Here is a 21,801-nt window from a genome sequence, read left to right as displayed (position 1 = left end):
TCCTTTGCTCCCACATGCAGCCTTGCTTTTGCTTTATTAAACTGCCTTTATCTTGGCCCACAAATTCCATTCCCATCTTCCTTTCTCCCTGCCTTCCTCCCAGTGAGGAGGGGAGTGAGAGAGCAGCTTGGTGGGTACCTGGTGTCCAGGCAGGGTCAGCCCACCACAGTTTGGTGCCCAGGGTGGGGGCTGAGGCAATGGCTGTTCTGTGCTAAGTGTGCTTTAGCCATAGTAGTTACTAAGTAGGCAGCTCCTGTTGGGCCACAGTGTTTGCTGGTTGCATTTCTTATCTCTTTACTTTGCTGGGCTTTGGGAACATGTTAGTACAAACCATGGCTCTGTGCTTTGCCCTGGCACTGATGGCCTTGCTCTGCTGGGGGAGCTGCCTTGTGGAGAGGATCCATTTCCCACTCCCACCTGGTGTGGGTGGCTTTATTGTTCCTGCTCAGCCTTATGTGAGATATTTAATGCTACTAATTAACATGGTTGGCATATCATGGGGTCTGTGTAATCTGGTGTCATCCTGGTATAAGACAATTTTTGGGTGAGTCAATACTGAAATGTGCCCTGAGGCAGCTGGTCCGTGGGTGGCAGAGTGTGTGGAAGGATTTGGGCAAATGCCTGGGCTAGTTATCACCTCCCATAGCCTGGGACTACACCTGAACAGGCAAGTAACCCTGGCAAAGTGACGTGCCAACTGACAGAAGGTGCCTAGCCCAGTGAAAACCAGCAGCTTCTGGCACTGTGCTGGGGCTTGGCATGTGCCTGCAAAGCCCAGTTCAGGGCTGTCAGAGGGCTGTGGTTAACTCAGGGACCCCAGCCACCTCTGAGAGTAACCTGATTGAGACTGGGGACAAACTCCATCTGAGGTGATAGGGGCCCAAACAAGAACTGCTGTTGCCCCAGTTGTGGAAAAAACCCAGTGGACATGGAAGTCAATGGGTCTATGTCACCAGTTATTAGGGGAGGAGGAAGAAGAAGGGATCCATCAAGACGTTGGTCCTTGAGAAAAGAAAATGCAGGAAGGAGTGAGGGAATTCAGACAAGAAGCAGAAACCACCCAGTCTGCCCTCATCAGAACTTTGAGACATGTGGAAAGATTACAGCCCTGTGGAGTCCTTACTGGCTGCTCTGATGCTGGCATAACAGGGCCCAAAGTCAGCAGGAAGGTAGGGAAGCCCAAGAGCTATTCAGCTCTTGGGAACAAAATCAGGGATGTCACCACATGCCTATGGATGTAATCAAGATACCAACTGTGTCTCCATCAGCCAGCAGGGAGGAGACACCAGGTTTCCTGGGCTTTGGGGAAAGTGCATGTTCAGGTTATTGTTAGCTTGTGAGCCCTCTCCATGGAGTAACCTGGACAAATCACAGAATCACAGAGTGGGTTGGGTTGGAAGGGACCTTAAAGACCAGCTAGTTCCAAGCACTTTGCCATGGGTAGGGACACCCCTAAGGGGGGAAAGTGACACAAGTGGCTTAGTGGGCACCTGGTATCCAGCCACTCCAACATTGAATCCTGCAGCAATTGCAGTTTGTGTGTCAGAACCACTTTCTCTGTGACACAAACTGGGTGGGGGACACATCTCTTGGTGTTGTAAAGCTGCTGTCACTTGCAAACACAGAGATGGACTCTAGGAGGGTGCACGAGTCTCACCATGGTTCTTTGCACTTCTGTCTTGCTGGCTTTTCCTCTCCTGCTGTGCAGTAGCTCAGGGCTGATGTCAAAAACAAGTTGCTTATGCTCTCAATCAGACCAGTCCATACGTTTCATATCAGCAGCTTGAGAAAATTCAGGAGAGTTTTCCCTGTTCTGTCACCTGTCCCACAATTGGAGTAGCCTGTAAAACATAACAAATGCTCAGTGATCACTAAAGAGAGGAGGGAACCAAGAACTCCCTTCCCTGCATTTCTTCCCATTTTAAGATGAGCATGGCTAGCACTCTCTAGCCTGTTCTTCTGTCCAAACAAGATGAGATCTAAACCCTTTTTGATCTGTCCCCAAGAACCTCTCAGGTAGGTTCCTCAGGGCAGGTAATTCCATTGAACAAGTTAAATTCTGTCTGTAAATTTGGTTTGTATTATGTAAACAATAGCAGCTGCTCCCTGCCCAGTAACGTGTCATGATTTTTCATGCATTATCTTGTCCAGGATGATAGAAACTGTTGCACACCTATGTGCAGACCAGGCAGTTAAATTAGTTTAACACTCACATTACCCCAGAGACTTGATAACTGAGCTGGGAGGGGTGTTACATTTAGTTTGTCAAAATGTCTCCTATCTGTTTGTTTTGCAAGTCAGGTGGCTGTGCCTGTACAGCTGTCACAGGTCTTAAAGGAACTGCATGTTTATCCTTCAGCAGGTTTAAAAAATGTCAGGATTGACCAGGCCAAGGTGCAGGCTGCCCTGAGATGCAGTGAAATGGAACAGGACATTGGCATAAAAATGGAAAAATAAGAGCAGTCTTCCCTCCAGCCTTGCAAAGCACCATCAGTGTGAGGTCCTGTGTGGAGAATATGAATTAGAGATGGAATAATTGTTTGGATAAACACAGCAGGAAAATGGGAAAGCTTAAGGAGGACAGGAGGATGTAACAGCTTTCAAACTCTATGATTAGCAAAGAAATCTCTTTCTGTGTATGAGGTTGGGAAACCAGCACACCTATGCAGCCTTTGGTGATCCTGATAGTGGCAGAGAAGGGGTTGTTCATCAGGAAGTGGCCACACTGATGGAAAATTACCCATTTGCACCATAAATGTGCCACTTGCACTGCCCATGCTGCCTCTGCCATCTCCTCCCTGCACCACTCACTCACTCACTCACTCACAGGCTCACTTCCACCTCAGTGAGGTGTGGGTGCCATGGGGGTACGGCTGTCTCATGAGGGAGACTGCTCTGAAGCTCCAGGGTGACATCCTGCTGGGTGCAGGCATCATCACAGCATGCTGGCAGCTCCAGCACAGGCTGTGAGAGGAGCCACCCTTTGCCTAAGTGCAGTGAGGACTGGGGGACAAGAGCAGGAACCAGGGCAGCAGCTGCAGCACTGGGAGGAAAGGAGAACAAGGGAAGAGAAGCCATGTGGCAGCAGCTCATCATGCCAGGCCTGCAAAGGCAAAGAGAGGCGGGCACTGAGCCTGTGTGTTTATAGAGAGCTGGCCACCTGGCACAGCTCAGGGCAAGAGGATTACTGGATGCACACAGGCTCCTCACAGCTACTGACTGGGTCATGTGTGCTTAAGCTCACCACAGAGAACAGAAGGGTTGGGCCCTGCCTGGAGCCAGGTGAGAAAGGAGTGATAAGAATCTCCCCCATCACCGACTTTGATTTCCTGGAGCCCTTCTGGACTGCGAGGCAGCACAACCCAGTTCTGCTGCAAGAAATGTCAGGAGCTGATCCCAGTTTGCTGTGTTACACCAGTGACCCCATCTGCCTGTATCAATTCCCTAGATTCCAGGACTCAGGCCCTGCTGCTGGATTCATCCCACTCAGCAGCCACTGCAGCTCTGCCCCACCAGCAGGGAAGGGGATCTGACAGTGCTCAGATTTACAGGGAAGAAGATGGCACATTAACTCCTCACATTGAAGCATTTGGTGTCACAGAGCAGAGCAGATTTGCCAGCCTATTTTAATTCCCAAGCGGATCAAAATTTAATCTGCTGCTACATCCCTGCCTGCCAGGGCCTGCTCTGGCCAGGGAGCAGTGCAGGGACAGGGGCAGGCTCTGCAGCTGCAGCTCTGCCTCCAGAGGCTCAGCAGCACAGCCCCCCATCTCCATCCTGCCCCCAGCCTGTATGGCCACGCTCATGGCCTCTTGGTACCCCCCTGGAGGTGGCAGGCATCCGGTGTGCAGAGAGCTGCTCTGAAGGATCCACCAGGAAAGCCCCATGTCCCCCAAAACCAGCTGGATATGAAGTTGTCCAGATAAGATATGAAGTTATGAATGCCATGGGGTGTGGTGAAGCCAGATGGGGAGGGAGGCTGGCAGTCACCCCAACAGCCCAAGCCAGCAGCACTGCATCCCTGGCATGACCCCAGAGCACACTGTCACCAGCCAGTGGCCACAGGAGCCTCCCCAGCCACCTGCCTGCTCAGCATGGCTTGGGCCAGACACAGTGGGACTCAGCAGCCCTCCTGCTCCCCTTTCAATCCAGGGGGGAATGGCAACGAGGAAATCACAAATCAAGCCTGGGGAGGAAATGACCCAACTGCCAGGGCAAACCACATGCAGCTGTGTTGGGGGTGGTTCCTTCCTTCTTTCTTTCCCCAGAAGGGTGGGTCATCACAGCCCTCCCAACTGCAAAGCCAAGCTCTGCTTTTTGCTGATTCTCCCAAACCACAAAAGGGCCCCTCCCAGGCTGGTAGCGGAGGGGAAAGGCACCCTCCAGCCCCCAGCCCCTGTCAGGCTTCCCCAGGAACATGCTTTCCTCCCAGGCTCTGTGGGATGGAGCTGGGCTGCTATCAGAGCACGCTGCTGGGGCAGCAGGTACAGCAGTGACCCCGAGGGTTTGTGCAGACACACACGGAGGCTCTGAGTGCTGTTCTGGCTGTTGCTGTGCTGAGATGGGCAGTAACCCCAGCACGGCCTGGGAAAGGCAGAGGTGCTGCCCAGCAGAGGATGTGGTGCCATCCCTGGCAGCCCTGCTAGCCCTGCACAGAGAGGGAGGCAGGGACCCCCAGAGTGGGTGCAGAGCTGGGGCAGCCCCCACAGGCTGGTGGCCAAGGACAGGAGCCTGGCCCAGAGCCTGGGGGGGAACAGGGCTGCTGTAGCCATGGCGCAGTGGCACTGACTCCCCAAAGCTTTCCCTGCTGAGCTGCCATGGTGGGAGCTGTCCAGAGCTTCCAGAATCCTGCTCCATGCCCTGAACTCTGCCAGTCCCAGTGGATGCCCAGGCTGGGATGGCAGAGCTCAGTGGGATGGCCTGTAACCAGGCAGGGATGTGCCCATGGGCACGTGGGCAGGGATGTGCACATGCATGGGACACAGACACAAACAAAGGCACGGGGGCTGTGCAGTGCCAAGGCAGGGGGTGACAGCTGCAGCTGTATCACAGGCCCATTGCCCTCTAGCCTTGGGTAGCAGCACCCAAAACTGGGTGAATGAGCACAGGGCAGGCTCAGGGCTCAGCAGGGGCCCTGTGCTGCCTCTGGCCAGAAGATACCCACGAGGTGGGGTGGTGAAGCCAGCATGGCACACTGAGGCACCAGCCTGACTAGGAGGGCTGGCAGCACCCACAGAGTCACCTGTGCCTGGGGGCTGGAGCCTGAGGCTCTGGCAGGGACAGCAGCCTGGGACACTGGGACAGTGAGTGCCTGTGCTGGGGCCAGAGCAGGAGCCACAGCCCCTTCTGCTGCAGGGACAGCCCTGGGAGAGGGCTCCCAGCTCCAGCACAGGGGCCAAGCAGAGCTGATGGTGCAGGTACCTCAGCACTGACCGTGCAGTGACCTTGCACCACTGCCAATGAACAGCGAGAGATGCCAAAACCAAGCACAGTCCATCTGCCTTAAATTAGGTTTGTTTTGGATACTTATGTCAGATCTGATTTAGACCAGAACAAAATCTGGAAAATCATCTTCTCTCATGGATGCAGCCCAGCTTCTAGTCAGGCTTCCTCTGCAGGCCATTGTTGGCACCTCCAGGAGGGATTATTTCCAAGGCCTTTACTGTATCCACTGCTCTGGAACTTGGTGTCACAATGGCCTGAAAGGCAGGACCATGGCAGGCTGCTCTCCTGCCCCCCCAGGTACCAGCAGCAGTGTCTGGAGCTGGTTTGAAGCACTGCTTCACAGCTCCTGGCTCACAGTGAGCACTGGTGGCTCCAGCTGGCAGGGTTTGGGCAGGGTTTGGGCAGGGATGTCACCCAGCACTGTTCTGCACTGGCACCCAGCCCAGTGGCAGGTAGGGTCCTGCCAAGGAGCCCATGACTCCAGGCCATTAACAGCAAGACTAACAGGAAGAAGCACTTAAAAACATTTAATTTAATAGATTTAAAAATTCACCCTAAAATTATAGAAAGGCAGACGAGGTTGGACACAAGTACAACTACACTGAGGACATCTCACTGACACTTGAGCAAGACATTTACATCAAACAGCATGGTCAGGGCAGTACCAGTTTGCTAGCAGTGAGTTCCAGAGTACTGTGAGTACCAGAACAAGTTGCAGTAAGCCTTCCTGCAGAGCTCCAGCCATGGCTGCCAGGTACACATCTGGCACCTGGAAGGCAGGGAGGAGGTGGTGAACACAGCTACGTGGCAGATGGAATGAATACAGCTGCACCATCACGTGGGGCCTCCCGTGCACAGAGAAAGCAATTTTCATGGCCAGGGGGCTGTGCTGGTGTCACTGCCCCTCTGTGGGACTGGAGGAGGGTAGAGACCAGCCCTGGGCCACCAGCACTCCCACCCAGACTTCCCTGTGAGGGGAAGAGGCAGCAAACGACCCAGCTCTGCAGTCCTGACTCTGTTTTGCCAGTAGGTAGGGTCGGAGACACAGACACCAAATTAAGGAATATATATACCCTACGATTTCCAAACTGTCCTAAGTCCTCAGTTTCCTCTAATTGTACCCCCAGTTAGCTGTCCACAGAGTTCCCAGTCATTGTCCTACACAATACACCCTGTGACTATAATCACTCAAGCTTCACAATATCCAAATAGAGCTTGAGAGCATTTCATGCTTTGGTACCACATGGATTGTCTAGTATCAGTGGAGGTAGTTGGTAAGGTAATTGTTTCATGACCATCCAAACCTTAACATATACAATGCAATTATCACAACAAAAAGCAAAAGGATTAGCATCAATAAAACAACACCAGGGTGAAGCACTCAGTTGAAAATTCTGGTAGCTGTAGGCACCCATCCAAAAAGAATGTCCCACCATCCATATTCTCCATCACATGATGGACAGTAATCAAAGCCTTTTATCCATTCTCCTGGGCTTGTTTCAGCAAGCCTCAGGTCTGTGTGTTGGAACAGAACCTTGACCAGTTCATACCAATGGGAGTAGGCTGCAAGTCATCAATCAGGGTATAGTTAGGTTCCAAAAATTGACAGGATATAACAGGAAGTAAAAAACTAAAAATCTTCATTTAAAAAATAGAAAAAAAATAAATAACTAAAAGCCTAACACTGCAATAAAGTTACAGGTACAAATATTGGAGTGACTAATATATCTTCAGTAACATTACTGAAGATTAATATATCTTCAGTAACATTATCTACAAATAGAAAATCACAAGAGATTCTGTTGTATCTCATTGTATACAATCTCACAAAGTGTACCACTGACTTTTTCAGATCCTGGCCAATAATTTGCTGTAGGGTATTTAGTATTACATCCAAAGCAGCCAAAGCTAACAAATTAGTATTGTAAATGTTATTCCAAAATGCATCCTGCACAAAAGAATCCAAACTCAATCTAAAAACTTCTTAGAGTCCCCTGAGTCTAGGGTTATCCCTGATGCTCCCTGGTCATGCAAGCACACCACCCAAGAGAAAAGATGTTCCCCTGTTTTTTCCTAAACTGCTCAAATATTTAAATTATGCTGAGTATAATCCTCTATGAGTATCCCTCCTGATCATTAGCATCTAATTCTACCATTTGTCTCCATGCTGGTATCACATCTACACAGTCATCTCGGGAACCAACCTCATCAGAATCCACAGCAGCCCAAATATCTCCATTCCATTTATCAGGATCCCACTGCACACCTGCCTCTGCAATCACTGCATGCATTTTCTTGTGCTTCACTTGCCCCCTCCTTTCCTTATACTGAGCTACTCTAACTGCAGCCTTCTCAGCAAGTCTGGTAAATCCATCTTGTCAGCAAGCAGCTTAATTTGGCATTTTAGCATTACAATTTGATTCTGCAACTCACATCTGTTGGTTCATGTTAGAGCATTTCAACAACTGTTCCTTTTGTTGGTGTTTTGTTTGTTTGATATACTGTTAACAAAATCCATCCTTGCCTTTCTGAATCCACAAGTTCTTTTCCTTTTTCAGTATGTGATTTTTGGATGCATTTCAATACATCCAACAGTTCAGCTTCTTTTAACTGACTTCCCCATTGCTCACATGGTCCTCCAACCTTAGCCCACCTGAGGACCAGTGAACTATATGGAAGTTCTTCCCATCTGGGAATTTCATACAGGACTGGTTACTTTAATTTAGATTTTAAAAGCAACAGTTTGTTCTGACCCTGCTGACTACGCTGATTTTGTTTTGCTAGTGAGTAGGGTCAGAGACACAGACACCAACTGAAGGAACAGTGGCATTTACTATGATGGAAAACTGCAAAGAATCACAAAAGGATAAGCTAAGCAAGGCACCTAACCATGAGCAAAGAGTTGCAAAGGGACAAGCTGAGCAATGCTAATCATTGCTAGGAAAGAATGCCTACAGTGATTATGGAATATCCATCACACATCATCCAAGCCCAAGAGACATCAGCTCTGGGGGGAAGTGTCACAGCCAAGGGCTGGAGAGCCACGCCAGGAGCTGGGAACTCCTGCAGTGCCTCCTCCTCTGCAGGCCACGAGGCTCCCCCACTTTGCTGTGACAGTGGCCCGGGGTTTACACTGCTAAACAAACCAGCTGACATCATTTCTAATTTCATTTTCCTGTCAGCTTCCTCCCAGAGCCTGGCCAGGGCTCAAGGAGGATCCAAGGGAGTTGTCTTTGATCCTATACCCCCTAGTTAGGCCAGATGTGGCCTTAGGCTGTTTCTAGATACAGAAAGGTGACCGTGTTTTGCCAATAAGTAAGTACATGTAACAATACTTTGTTAATGAGTGGAAACATACAACATTCAGTTGGGATGTTCATCCTAGGTCAGCTTTGACTCAGGACCTTTTGTTCAGACCTTAGTACTTCACTCTGGGACTCAGTCTCTGCAGGAGAGCGGATGGATGGACTGTCTGGATCATGATCTTGTCCCAAAGTGGCAAAGAGGTCCATGAAGCACTGGTCCCCAGGCCCTCAGACTGCAGCAGCCCCAGGGCTGAGGTCCAGCCCAGGATGGTGCAGAGGTTTTTCTGCTGTGGCACGGGCTGTTTCCGAATTTTTCTCTTCCACGCTGTTCCAAATCCCATAGGTGAAGTAAATAATGAAACCTGCAGGACAGTTTACATAATGAAATGTGCAATGGTGGGTTGGCAGCACTAACAGACCCCCAGGGGAGACCCATGGGCACTGCACTGCCCAGCACAGGACACCTACCCACAACCATGCAGACAGCAAACCGCACCCAGGTGCCCGCACTCAGCTGGACCATCAGCAGGATGTTAATGAAGGTGCTGAGGATTGGCACCAGTGGCAGGAAAGGTACCTGCAAGGGACAAGAAGTGCTGTGTCAGCTGTGCCTTGAGGGACCAGGCTGGGCTCAAGGATGCTACTGGCCAGTGGAAGGACCCCCTCCCTGCCACAGCCCAGAGCACCCAGGCACCTCCACACTGAGGCCTGCTCCTCAGAGACACTTTTTAGGGCTTTCCTGGTGACTGCCTGGCAGCAAGCCCTGGCAGAACCTGCAATGCCCAGATCCTGATGGAGTCCAGGGGATGCAGACACCAAGATGCAGGGGGCTGCACTCACTTTGAAGTTTAATCGTGCATTGCTCTGCGGCTGCCTCCAAATGATGATGGTGAAAATGAGCAGGGCCACGAGGAGCAGCACCAGAAGCACAACAGAGCCCACATTGGCATCCTCCAGTGCATCCACACTGAGGGTCAGGACCACGCAGATGACTGTGATCAGTGCAGCTGCAAGAGAGGGGGTTGTCAGGGGACTGTATGGCACATGGCCTCCCTGGGGCCCTGAGCCTCACCCACAGCTCTGCTGAGGCACCCACTTCTCTTGATCAGGTCCAGCACGCACTGCCTCTAACACCCGCCCCAAAGCCTTAGGAAAGTGCTTTGCTGGAGGCACTTCCCAGACCAGCAAGCTGCAGGGAGCCTGTTCTTGGCTGGGCTTGGGCCCAGCTCTGACGCTCACCCAGACCTGGCTGAGCCACCCCACTCTGGCTGTACAATGGAGCCATTGATAGATCAAACCCTGCTGGCTGAGCCCAAGCACTCTCAAGGGGCTGGGAACTGCCCTTGCTGGTGGCCAGCGTGGGTCAGGCTCATCACAGAGATCTCCCATGACCACCTGCACATCCCTGGCTTAGCACCCATGTCCTCCAACAATGCCTGTGCACCCCAAACCACAGCTGTACCCTGCACTTGGCACCTTGCTTAGGGCTCAGCACCTTCTGGCACTGCCAACAGCGACTGGCAACCCGGCCCCTCTCCTCTGCCTGGCTTGCTCTCCATCCCTTCCCAGCTCTACAGAGACATGCCAAAACACTCCAGGCCCTGGCAGGAGGGGACACCAGCCGCCAGTTCCCACTGACTCACCAATGACCGCGACACAGACATAGACAATGCGCCCTGAGAGCACGGTGGGGGTGTCCCCAGGCGGGTTGAAGAGCGTCGCCAGGGACAAGGTCTCTTTGTGCTGGGCACTGGCAGCACTGATGGCTGGGTTCATGATCACTCTCTCCTCCTCGTTCCCATTCAGCTCCAGCATTTCCACGGCCTTCGGGGAGTTCGGCTGCCTGGGCTGGTACCTGAGCAGGTAAGACAAGCTTGCAGCAGAGCCCAAGAACTTCCTAGCCCAAGGGAACAGTGGGCAGCACCTTCACATCCCTGCTGCTCCGGCAGTGGCCCCGTGACAGCCACTCCAAGGATATGCCCAGAGTCACACACAGGCTCTGGTCAGCAGCCTCCATCTTGGGGGCTTGACACTTCCCCAGGATGCATCATGCCCCTGGAAAACAGCTGTGGCTACAAGCCCCCAGGATGGTGTGAGGAACATCCACCCTGGGCACCGCCAAACACGAGGAGTCACGCACCGGAGGATGAGCACGCACATCGCCACCAGGGAGTAGGCCAGCAGCGTGCCGATCGACATGAGGTCCACCAGGTCCTTCAGGTCAAGCAGGAGGGCAAACACCGCTGCAATGAGGACAAGCAGCATGAGCACAGCTCCAGACCACTGTCACAGACATTTTCTGAAAAATCCTTTCGCTAGGATTTTTCTCCTGAGAAGCTGAGAGGCCTCAGAAGCGAAATGTAAACAATAACTATCTGATGGATGTGGAATGTGGTCTGGAGATGGTTTACCAAAAGGTGCATCTTTGATTGGTCTCATGTGAATTGTTTTTACATGATGACCAATGACAGCCAGCTGTGTCAAGGCTGTGAGCAGTCACACAATTTTATTATTCATTCCTTTCCTTGCTAGCCTTCTGATGTCTCTTTTCTCTCTATTCTTTTAGTATAGTTTTAGTATATAATTTTCTTTTAATATAATATATATCATAAAATAATTAATCAGCCTTTGGAAACAGGGAGTCAAGATTCTCATCTCTTCCCTCATCCTGGGGACCCGCAAACACCGCCACAGACCACTGCAGGGCTGGGTGTGAGGATGTGGCCAGGAGCCTTACCTGCGAAGAACCCCGAGACAAAGGTGGCCATCAGAGGGGTCTTTCTGCCACTGTGGATCTGGGAGAGGAACTTGAAGAGCAGCCCATCCTCTGCCATGGCATGGATCACTCGGGGCATGGGAAACATGGAGCCCAGCAAGCTGTCGTGGAGAGAGATTAGGCAAGCTGCCCACATCTACCACCCAAAACGGGAAGGGACCAGCTCTGTGCCAAGAGCAGGACAGCAACTGGACAGAGCAAATCCCCAGCCCAGCCAGGTTAATGCTGTCGGTCCCTGTGCTGTGCCCCAAGCAGTGCCAGGAATATGGCAGTCCTACCTGGTGGAGAGGGCACAGAGCGAGCCAACAGCAACGGCGTAGCGGGCGGGCTCCCAACCAACCTCCTTGAAAGCCTCAGGCAGAGGACTGCTCTTGTTCAGGAGGAAGTAGGGCACCATGAGAGTCAGGGATGCAGACACCCCGAAATAAGCCACAAAGCAGATGAGGAGGGACACAATGATGCCAATGGGAATCGAGCGCTGTGGGTTCCTGGCTTCTTCCCCTGTGCAGACACAAGAGGCCACATGTGCCCCACTCCACTGCACAGCATGGGACCAGTACCCCCAGGGGATGAGCCAGAGTAGGGACTTTCCATGGCAGCACAGGACAGGGGAGCAGCAAGCAGGGGCTGTCGAAAAGGAGGGGTCCCTGGCCATGCTGCTGCTGCACTGGCAGAAGGAATGGAGCTGCCTGGCAGCCTGGGCTTGCAGCCAGCCCTTGGCCATGCCAGCCCTTCCCCCCTACCATCAGCTCCCACTCCCTACAGAGCCTGTTGAATAGAGATCCTCCTTGAATGTGTGCTTGGCTTTGCAAAGGTGTGCTGCACCAGGCTCCCAGCAAGGGGCTCAGCAGCAGGAAAGGAGGAGACTGCTGGGCAGCCCCTGGAGGCAGGGTGGCACAGGCAAGGTCAGGCAGAACAGCCTGTACCAGCCACCCACTAAGTAGATTTCTGGGGTAATGAGAGGAAATTAAGAGAGCTGCCTGTGCTCCAGGAAGCAGCAGTTTTGCATGAACCCAGTCATTTGGAAAAAGGCTGCCTGAGGCTGGGAATAACTAGGAGACACCAGCAATTCCCAGCACTGTGGCAGGCTCGGCTCAGCAGTCAAAAGGCTCCCTGCTGCTCTGGGAGCTGGCTGTGCAGGCAGGGTGCAGCCCTGCTCCCATCATGTGGTGTAATGAGCCACTTTTCCTGGGGCAGGGCAGGCTCTGAGCCCTTTTGTCTGGCCCAGCTGAAGACACACACTCCACAGGGAAACGTCCCAGGAGCAGTGAGACCAGCTGTTTTCCCACACCATGTGGGAGCATCCTCCCCATCAGCTCCCAACCAGCTGCTGGCTGTGCAGGGGAAATGCCCACGCCACCCTCACCCAAGGCAGTACCTGTGGTGGCAATGCAGTCGAAGCCCACGAAGGCATAGAAACAGGTGGCAGCACCAGTCAGCATCCCTTCCAGTCCAAAGGGGAAAAACCCACCAGAGCCAAAAGCTTCTTTCCTGGAAGAAATGCAAGAGAGCAGCTGCCGTGAGGTGCAAGGACAGCAGGGCCTGTGCCTGCCCTATGGCAGATCCCAGTTGCTTACATGTCATCCGGTGTGTCTAGCAGTGACAAATTGACATGGCTCTCTGAAAGCTGCCAGTTCTTGATGTTTCCCTTGATGAAGCCAGCAATGATGACAAAGCTCAGCACCAACAGGTTCACCGCTGTGAAGATTTTGTTCACCAGGGCAGATTCACTGACACCAAAAGACAGCAGTACTGTGGGGACAGAAGAGGTGAGTGAGGACCCAGCAGGCTCCTGTGCCATCACCCATGGTACCATGGAGCCACTCTCCTGCATACCCACCAGTAAGCAGCAAAATCAGGATCAAAGCAAAGAAGTCTGGATGCTCGGCCAGCACTCCTGGCATATGCATTGGGATGTTGGTGGTGAAGAAGGTGGAGATGTGGTTGCCGATGATGTTGTCAAATGTTGCACTCCAGGCTCGAGCCACACTGGCCGTACCTGGTTGATGGCAAACCTGTGCATTAGTCTGAGCCCATGGCAGACTGGCACCAGCCACCCACCTCCCTGCTGATCCCACCCCACACACTGCCCCCAGAAGCCTCCCGTGGTGCCAGCAGGGCGCTGGAAGGAGCCCCACACAGCCTGCCTGGCCTCGTACCTATCACATAGGAGAGAATGAGGTTCCACCCGGCTATAAAAGCCCAGATCTCGCCGACGGTAACGTAGCTGTAGAGGTACGCAGAGCCAGCCTTGGGGACACGGGCCCCAAACTCTGCATAGCAGAGTCCAGCCAGTACCGATGAGAAAGCAGCCACCAGGAAGGAGAGGACGATGGAGGGACCAGCCATCTCCTTGGCCACCTCCCCGGCCAGCACATACACACCAGCCCCTAGGGTGCTGCCCACCCCCAGGGATACGAGGTCCACTGTGGAGAGGCAGCGAGCAAAATGTGTGTCATCAGAGCTCAGGTCCACCATGCGCCGGCGGATCAGCTTCTTCCCAAAAACGGTCATTTTTTCCCTCAGCATCTTGTCTTCTCCTCAGTGAAGCTCAGCTGGTGAAAAGCCCTGCAAGAAAAGGGAAATGTGAAGCTCAGTGTCCTTCAGGCAGCAGGACTGGTACTGCAAGGGGCAGGGAAGGCAATGATGCCCACGGGAGCCCAGCTCCCAGCTCACTCATTGGCACCACACCCCTGCCACACTGGTTGGCCAGAGACAGTGGTGGGGCACCCTCCAAGGCACTGTGGGGCTGCACACACCCTGCCTGCACAGCCCTTCCCCACAACAGTGAGTCAGGGATGAACCCAGTCAGTCCATGCTGGGAAATGCTCATTGCTTAAGCCCTGTGTGGTCTCAACCATAGAACTCATAGGCGTGTCCCAAAGCTTGCCCACCGCTTCCCAGGCTTGTCAGTCTGGAGATCCTTCAGACCAAACTTGACTGCCGGTACATTTCTCCAGCCTGGAATGTGGGCAGCAATGATGCGGAGACAATTCCTCCATAATTCCTTGCCTGCTAACAGTGCTTGCTAAGCAGTCTGCAAGCTCTACAGGCTGTAATCACCCCGAATGTGTGACATCCCCACTCCCCTTGCTCACAGCAGCCACCTATCCCCAAAAAGCTCAGAAGATGAGCAACCTGTGAAGCAGGCATCCAGCACAGAGGAGCTGCAAGGAAAGTGGTTCCCAATGCCCATGGCCACAGCTGGCACTCCTGCCTGCACCGAACCACCCAGCCACCAGTGGCTTCTCCCTTCATCGGCAAAGTGAGAACACTCCATCCACGTGCCCAGGACCGCATGCCACACTACTGTATCAGCCTAAGCACACAAGGATAACTTTGTGACCATTTCCATAGAGGATTATCAGGATCACAGCAGCAGCCACCAACTCGGCTGTTTCCCCATAACCAGCAAACCATCCTGCTTCTTGATAAACCTCCTCCCGAGCTGGCACGTGTCACATTCAGCCTTTACCCCAAGTGCAACAAGTCCCCCAGCACCAGCACCCTCCTCAAACACTACCTGGACAACTCCAGCTGCCTTCCCCAGCGCTGCTCAATTGTTCCAAGTACCTCCAGCACCCGAACTCGAGATCCGCATGGGTCAGGCGGCAGCAGGAGCCTCCCGCTGCATCCCGGTGCCTACCGCAGCCAGGGAGCGACTATCGCATCCCGCCGCGACTTGGCGCAGGTGTGGGGAGCTGTTAGCTCGGGACCACCGCCCCAGCCCCCGCGGGGGCATCTGCGTCCCCAGGAGCGCCCGTCAGGCTCTGTCCTGCCGCGGAACCCGGGTACGGCAGAATTCGAGCGCGGCAGGAGCGGAAGGAGGGGCCGCATGTGGGCTGGCGGCAGCTGATGCAAGATCGGCACCGGTTGCGCCAAGCCGCTCCCGGTCCGGCGGCAGCGCCCGCCACACTCACCTGCGGCGCCACGCTCACCTTCAGCTCGGCTCGGCTCGGCTCGCCCCCGTGGGCCCCCCTTAGGTGAACTCAGTTCCGTTTCGCGCCGCGCTCGAGAGCAGAGGGTGACGAGTTCCGCCGTGATAGTGGTATAAAAGAGGAGGGCGGGAGCCAGGGCAGAGCCGACCTTCCTTCTAGCCCCACCCGCCTCCCGCTTCCCGCGCTCGTTTTCGAAAATAGAAATTCCCGTGACAAATGGCACCGGGGCGAGGCACGGCTCGGCCGGCGGGAATGCGGCTGCTGCGGGCAAGAGACCAGGGCAAGGCACCTTGCTCCCTCGGGAAACGCCACGGAGGGGGCAGCTCAGGGTGCCCCGAGCCCAGCTGTGCCATCAGAACGGAGCCTGGCCCGGCCAGATCGCAGGGAGCCGAGGCGGCGAGGCCAGCGCGCTGCGGGGGCTGCGAGCGGAGCTCCGCCCGCGCCTTGTGCGGGGACTCTCCCCATTCTGGGAGCAACAGGCACTAAGGGATGGGAAACCCAGTCCTGGGAGAACTGTTCGGCAGCCAGGAGAGAGGCAGGGGCCAGCACCATGCTGTCTCGCTGGCCCCCCCCCGTCACCGGGCAGCGCCTGATGCAATCCAGGGCTGGCGTGTCGTGAGCGCCCGTTCAAAGCGGCAGCTCAGGGAGATAAGCCAGCCCCTCGCCGGCATCATCGGCAATGCCCTGCTCCGGCATTGCCGCTAGCGAGGCAAAAAGCTTGTCAGTCTCTTGCAGAGCGGAGGGGAGCAGGGCAGGGCAGGCGGGAGCGCTAGACAGTGCCTCCCCCGCATCCTCCGGGCGGGGGAAACGCCTGGAGTACGCGGTGATGGAAACACCAGCTCATGCTTCTAACTGGAAGTGACACAGTTGTGTAGTGCTCTGCCCCCGCTTCTCAGAATCGCGGAACTGCAGTTCAGCACCCCGACCCCATGACGAAATAAGGTCATTACTAAGACACTTCCCACTCATTCCAGGACTGACAGCTGTAGGCAATGACCTGGACAGCACCATCGCCAAGAATGGTGCTGGTCCTCAGCCAGGACAGGCAGCACCACGGGCACAGCAGGACTCCAAGCAGGGTCACCCTGTCCTAGACGAGCAGGCACTGCGTATCCAGAATAGCAAGGGGGCAGATTACATTTCCCTATTTCCAGAAACCTTCTTGCAGCATCAGGCTTTGGGAGGCAGTTTCCAGAAAGGAGCATCATCAGGACACCGGAGTATGTCTCCAGTTCCCAAACCTCAAGTGCAGCTCCACATATGTCTTCCCAGTGTCCCATCCTCACCTCCCAGTCTTACTGCTCCCCACTCCCATCATCCAGGGCCCTGATCCAGCAGCACAGGCCAAGGGCTGGGAGCAGGCAGAGGCACGGAACAAGCCAAGTGCATGTCTCAACAGGAGCAGCAGGAAGGCAAATAGTGGCAAAGCACACATAGCCAGCATCAAAGGAGGTAGGAGATGGCTCCAGCCCATAAAGCGAGCCAGAAGCCCTGCAGAAACAGATCCACATCAGTCCTCAGATGCCCCCACCACCTTCCACAAATGAAACATTAGAGTATTTTAGATTGGAAGGGACCCATAAGGACCATTGAGTCCAGATTCACCCACGAGTTCCTCTCTGTTTACAAATAGCAGGGCACTTTTTTGAGTCAACTCCCTTAACTTCCTGGTGCAGGTACTATCTTCACCATGCGTGTAGATGGAACACACAGCATGTTAGGGCTCTCTGCTGCAGATTGTGCCAGCACTGGAGCTGCCCCAGCAACCAAGTGCCAAGCAGGGGTGGGAGAGAGCCAACACAGCTTTCCTGTGCAGCCACCCCTGCACACAGTCCAGGGCAGTGCCCCGGGAAGGGGTGTGGGCTACCTGTGAATGTGCATTCCAAGGCAGCCAGGAACACCAGCCAGAAATAACAGGAGCAGGAACAGGCCAGCCTTCCCAGCCCAACCTCAGGGCACTGCCAGCACCAGAGTCTCCAGTGCCTCACCCAGACACAAGGCAGTGCAGAAGGCGCCTGCATCAACCGAGCACAGAGAGAAGGCAGCAGAGCAGGGCCAGCATGCAGGAACAGTGAGGGACTGGACTGAGTCCCAAGTGCTGCTTCCCACCACATGCCCCTAGTCACTGACAATAAAGCAGTAATAAATAGCCAAAGCCTGCAGAAGTCTAATGTGCCATCAGCCAGCATTGGCTTTTCCCACATCCAATGTGAAGGTGGTCTAAAGAAGAAACCTGCCCATACAGCTGCCTACCACCACCACACATCCAAGCATCCCACCTGGAAGCATCAGTTTTGTCCAGAAATGCTTCCCCAGAGCCACACTGTACCTCCATCCACCAGCACCCAGCTCCTTCTTGTAACAGACCTTAAATCTCTGGCTAAGCAAAACCAGCCACAGCCAAGCACAAACCTGCCCTGTTCGCCCAGGGCACTGCCTCTACCCAAGCAGACAGCAAGCACCACTGCAAAAGACACCTTTATTTTACATACAAGGAGTTAAAAAATTAATTAATTCAAGAGCTCCACATATATCACTGGCCCAGGGGCTCGCACAGCTGAACAATGGCTGTTGTCTGTCCCCATGTCCCAGCTGTCAGTCTCTCCCCAGGTCACCACTGTCAAGCACTGCTGCATCTTTCTGACAGATTCCTGGGAAGCAACATCAAAGCAGTAATGCTTCTGGCACTCAGCACCTGACCCCTGGGAGAGGCCATGAGCTGTATCCCTCCCACCTCACAGCCCTCAAGGGACCACTGGAGCATCCCTGCAACCTGCCCAGAGGAGAGAGCTCACCACAGTGAGGGAACATACCTGCTGCTCTGAGCTGAGCCTGCAAGGAGGAGATTGTCTGCTGATAGGCTTCACACTGGGCAGTCTTGTCAGCTGCAGACAGGAGGCAAGAAGGTGTGTGCTCAGCCTATCCTAAATACCTCACACCCAGACTCTCTAGGGGCAGCACTGAGATCCTGCTCTACCCCCAAACATGAATCCAGCCCCACTCCCACAGAGCTGCAGGCCCTGGGCTCCAGGTACAAGCACAGGGGATGTCACCTGCACTACAGGTGTCCTGCAATCCTCAGAACAGCCAGCTCCACATACCAAGCTCGCCCTTCACTTGTTCCAGCTCTTTCTTCACACGCTCCAGTTCCTGGGACAGCTGATCACCTGCAGACTGGCAAGAGCAGGGTGCAAGTGTGATGCAGGGAGTTGCAGCCCCCCCACAACACAGCCACAGCACAGCCCATCCTCTGGAGGAGCACTGCAGCCCATCCAACACTCCAAGCTCAGCCCCCTGAGGCACATCCATCACAGGAGCAGTGCCTGGCAAAGGAGCTGCTGTAGGGAGCATCTGCCAGCACCCATGGGAAACAAGAATGCCTTTGGCTGGCTGCAGCCACAGAGTGAAGAGCCCTAAAACTGCTGGAAAATGCACAAACTTATTTTGCAGGTAGGAGATTCCCAACTTAGAGATTCATCTTGCAGGCTCTGCACAGCCCATCCTGGGGCCATGTCCTACATGTCAGGACATGTAAAAGTGACAACACAAGCCACATGAAGTTTGCGTGTTTCCAAAGGCCCTTAGAAAATCTAGCTGGACAGAAGCCTGCAGTCCCCTGAGCACAGAGAGCTGGTAAAGCCAGGCAAAAAATGTCCATGGACTTGTGTAAACCCCAGAGAAAGGCTGAAACAGCTCAAGTGCCAGCCAGAAATTGGCAGGTCCAGGCCTCATCATCTCCTATCTCTGGCATAGCTGGCCCAAGCCAGAGACTGAACAGTGCTCCATGGTGACAGGACACAGCTGGCTCTTACCTGCTCAGCAGGGACTGCATCTTCACACCCTGAAGTCAGGCCAGGGGCCAACTCACTGGACAGAGAGGACTCCACACACTCCCATGTCTGGTCATTTCTACCTGTGAAGAGAGATGTCAGCACTAGAAACCTGCCATCCTCAGCCCCTCTTCCACCTGGCCACAGAGCTGCTCCAGATCAGGGAAAGACAGAACCTGTCCAAGAGAGCCAGAAGTGTCCCAGCACCTCCAGCCCAACAGCTGCTGCTGGCTTGGCCTGTACGGCTGCTGCTGGGAGAAAGTGCTCCTGCATGGCCTGGCTCCCAGAGGCTCTGGGCTCCTGCTGGGAGTCTGCTCTCACAGTGAGGGCAGGCAGCTGCCTGGGCAGGGTGGGACAGGGCTGTCGCAGCAGAGCGGGGACAGCCTCCTTGCCTCCCTTCCCTCTGCAGGGCTCAGCACTGCGGGCAGCCCAGCTGCAGTTCCTGGGCAGGCAGCACCCCCTGCCTGCAGCACAGTCTGGAGCACCCTCAGCCAGGGCCACACCTGGTCACAGGGCCTATCTGGGGAGCAGCACTGCCCAAAAAGCAGCTGCCCATGTTTCTCCACACTCCCCCCAACACAAGGCAAGAATCTACACCTCCATACTGCTCACCTGCTCCCAAGACGATACTTGAGGCAACCAGCCTTTCTTTGCTCCCATCATTTTCCTGCAGCTCTCGGGTCCTATTGCACACCAGCTCCTCTGTAGTTGATTCTGAAGTGAGACCCAAGAAAGGAAAATAAAGAGCATCAACCCCTGCTAAGAGACTGACCATGGCCACTCCCTCTCCTATGAATGAGCCTCAAGCACCAGATTTGTTTGGATTCTTTGCTGGATGCCTCTCCAGCAAAAGAGGGAAAGTACTTCACCCAGCCTTGCTTGCTCTGCACTTTACCTCCCCTCCTGTGAGCCCAAGCACATGCAGTCCCCCCCCAGTCCATTCCCCAGGATGAGCTTTGACCCTGCAGCCAAGACCTGGATGTTCTTCCCATGGCAGCAGTGCCCCTCTCCCATGACTCTGCAGCCTCTGAGGCTTCTGCCAAGACTCACCATTATTGAGGCAAAAATGCTTGGACGAAATCACTTTTTCCGGAGGCCTCAGTGAGGAGCGGGAAGCCACAGTAGGAATTCCTGTAGAAAGCTTTGAAGAGGGCTGTTTAGAACTCCCAACCTTGGCAGCAGCTGTAGTGAACAGTAAACACAGAGGCCGCTATTCCCAAGCAGCTCCATTTCACCTTCTTCAGGCAGGCTGGGGCTCAGCCAGGTTGCCTGCCCTAGGAGCACAGCCACCAGTAACCCCGTGACCCCACAACACCACGGGGTGAAGGCTTCAAACTCAACAGGCTGCCAGCCCACACTGGTGGCAGTTAACACACACCACGCACCTCGGGGTACAAGACTATTTCCTAGGCTCCTACCTGTGCCGCTCCCATGGACTCCCCACTCCCCATGCCCTGTCCCCTTTTTGGGCTGCAGCCCAAGCCCTTCCCCTTCTCCCTTCTAGGTGCAGCACCATAACCTACGTGCTTCCCTGCTTCGCGCGAGGCAACTGGCAGGTGCAGAATTACTTTTCACCCCTCTGGCCCGGGGGACGAGTTTGGGAAGGCTGGAAGGCTGTGCCTGCTGCGAAGCCCCGCCGGCACGTTGAAGCCTGGACCTGGCAGGCGACGTCAGCTTCAGCCTGGTCCCTGGGGGAGAGAGGGGGTTCTGCAGGGCCGGGCGGGCGGTGCCGTGCCGGGGCTCCCCGCCGTGACCCCGCTTACCTGGGGGCCGCAGGAGCCGCGTTTCCCAGGCGCCGCGCCCTGTGCCGGCCGCGGGGAGCTGCAGCCCCAGCGAGGCCCGTGCGCGGGGCAGAGCGAGCCTGGCGCGGCCGCGGCCCGGGGAGCGGGCAGGGGTGCCGGGGCCGCCGCCGGAGGGCTGCCCGGGGCCGCGCCGCGCCCGCCGGGACACAGCGGGTGTGCGAGCGGGGAGGGCGCCGCCGGCCGCGGGCTGCGGGAGGCACCCGAGCTCCCCCGGGGTCGGAACTGGCGCCGGGCCAGGGGCAGCAGCGGCCTCGCAATCGCCCGCGCTCGAGTTTGGGAGCCGCCCGTGGCTCGGTAAGGGCAGCGGCGTGGAGGTGGCGGGTCCGGGGGGCTTGGGCTGCAGCCCGCTGAGCTCTCCCGGGCCCGGCGAGGGCTCCGCGGCCGCCCCGAGGCGCAGGCGGGCGGCGATGGCGCGACACTCCTCCTCGAAGAAGCTGAGGTACAGCGGGGTGGCCGGCGAGCGCAGCGCCGGGACGTGCTGCAGCAGGTCAGGGCAGTCCGGCGAGCCGGGGCCGGGCTGCGGCTCCGGCAGCCACATCGCGCCTCGGAACCGCCGGGGAGAACCGGGGAGCCCCGCCCGCCTCCGCGCTGTGCCGGCCCCGCCCGTGCCCGCTCTGTTCCGGCCGTTGTCCCGCCCCGCCCGTGTCCCTCTCATCCCGGCCGTTCCCCCGCCCCGCCGCTGCCCGCTCTATCCCGGCAGCTCTC

The 21,801-nt window shown here is 55.4% G+C and overlaps 1 protein-coding gene across 7 annotated transcripts; it reads right to left on the bottom strand.

Moving 5' to 3' along the window:
* Nucleotides 1–256: 256 nt before the first annotated feature.
* SLC7A3 (solute carrier family 7 member 3) lies at nucleotides 257–19,651 on the bottom strand. 7 transcript variants are annotated; one of them, XM_077186171.1, is made up of 15 exons: nucleotides 19,471–19,651; nucleotides 19,277–19,377; nucleotides 18,566–18,638; nucleotides 18,278–18,349; nucleotides 13,686–14,094; nucleotides 13,367–13,525; nucleotides 13,104–13,278; nucleotides 12,905–13,017; nucleotides 11,805–12,027; nucleotides 11,488–11,627; nucleotides 10,891–10,993; nucleotides 10,394–10,605; nucleotides 9,591–9,757; nucleotides 9,219–9,327; nucleotides 5,957–9,112 (listed from the first exon to the last, which is right to left on the bottom strand). In XM_077186171.1, exons 5-15 carry the CDS (start codon nucleotides 14,053–14,055, stop codon nucleotides 8,979–8,981), a joined length of 1,905 nt encoding a protein of 634 aa, XP_077042286.1. In that variant the 5' UTR covers nucleotides 14,056–14,094; nucleotides 18,278–18,349; nucleotides 18,566–18,638; nucleotides 19,277–19,377; nucleotides 19,471–19,651; the 3' UTR covers nucleotides 5,957–8,978. The 7 variants fall into 7 exon arrangements, 6 of the variants coding, with proteins under 6 accessions (XP_077042286.1, XP_077042285.1, XP_077042288.1 ...); XM_077186170.1 differs by lacking the exon at nucleotides 18,278–18,349; XR_013184318.1 differs by lacking the exons at nucleotides 18,278–18,349; nucleotides 18,566–18,638; nucleotides 19,277–19,377; nucleotides 19,471–19,651 and adding exons at nucleotides 257–1,841; nucleotides 15,050–15,433 and having other exon boundaries at nucleotides 8,863–9,112.
* Between the last annotated feature and the right edge of the window lie 2,150 nt (nucleotides 19,652–21,801).

The sequence above is a fragment of the Agelaius phoeniceus genome, chromosome 14 (assembly GCF_051311805.1).
Source record: "Agelaius phoeniceus isolate bAgePho1 chromosome 14, bAgePho1.hap1, whole genome shotgun sequence".
Taxonomy (NCBI): Eukaryota; Metazoa; Chordata; class Aves; order Passeriformes; family Icteridae; genus Agelaius; species Agelaius phoeniceus.
This window is presented reverse-complemented; position numbering and strand designations above follow the sequence as displayed.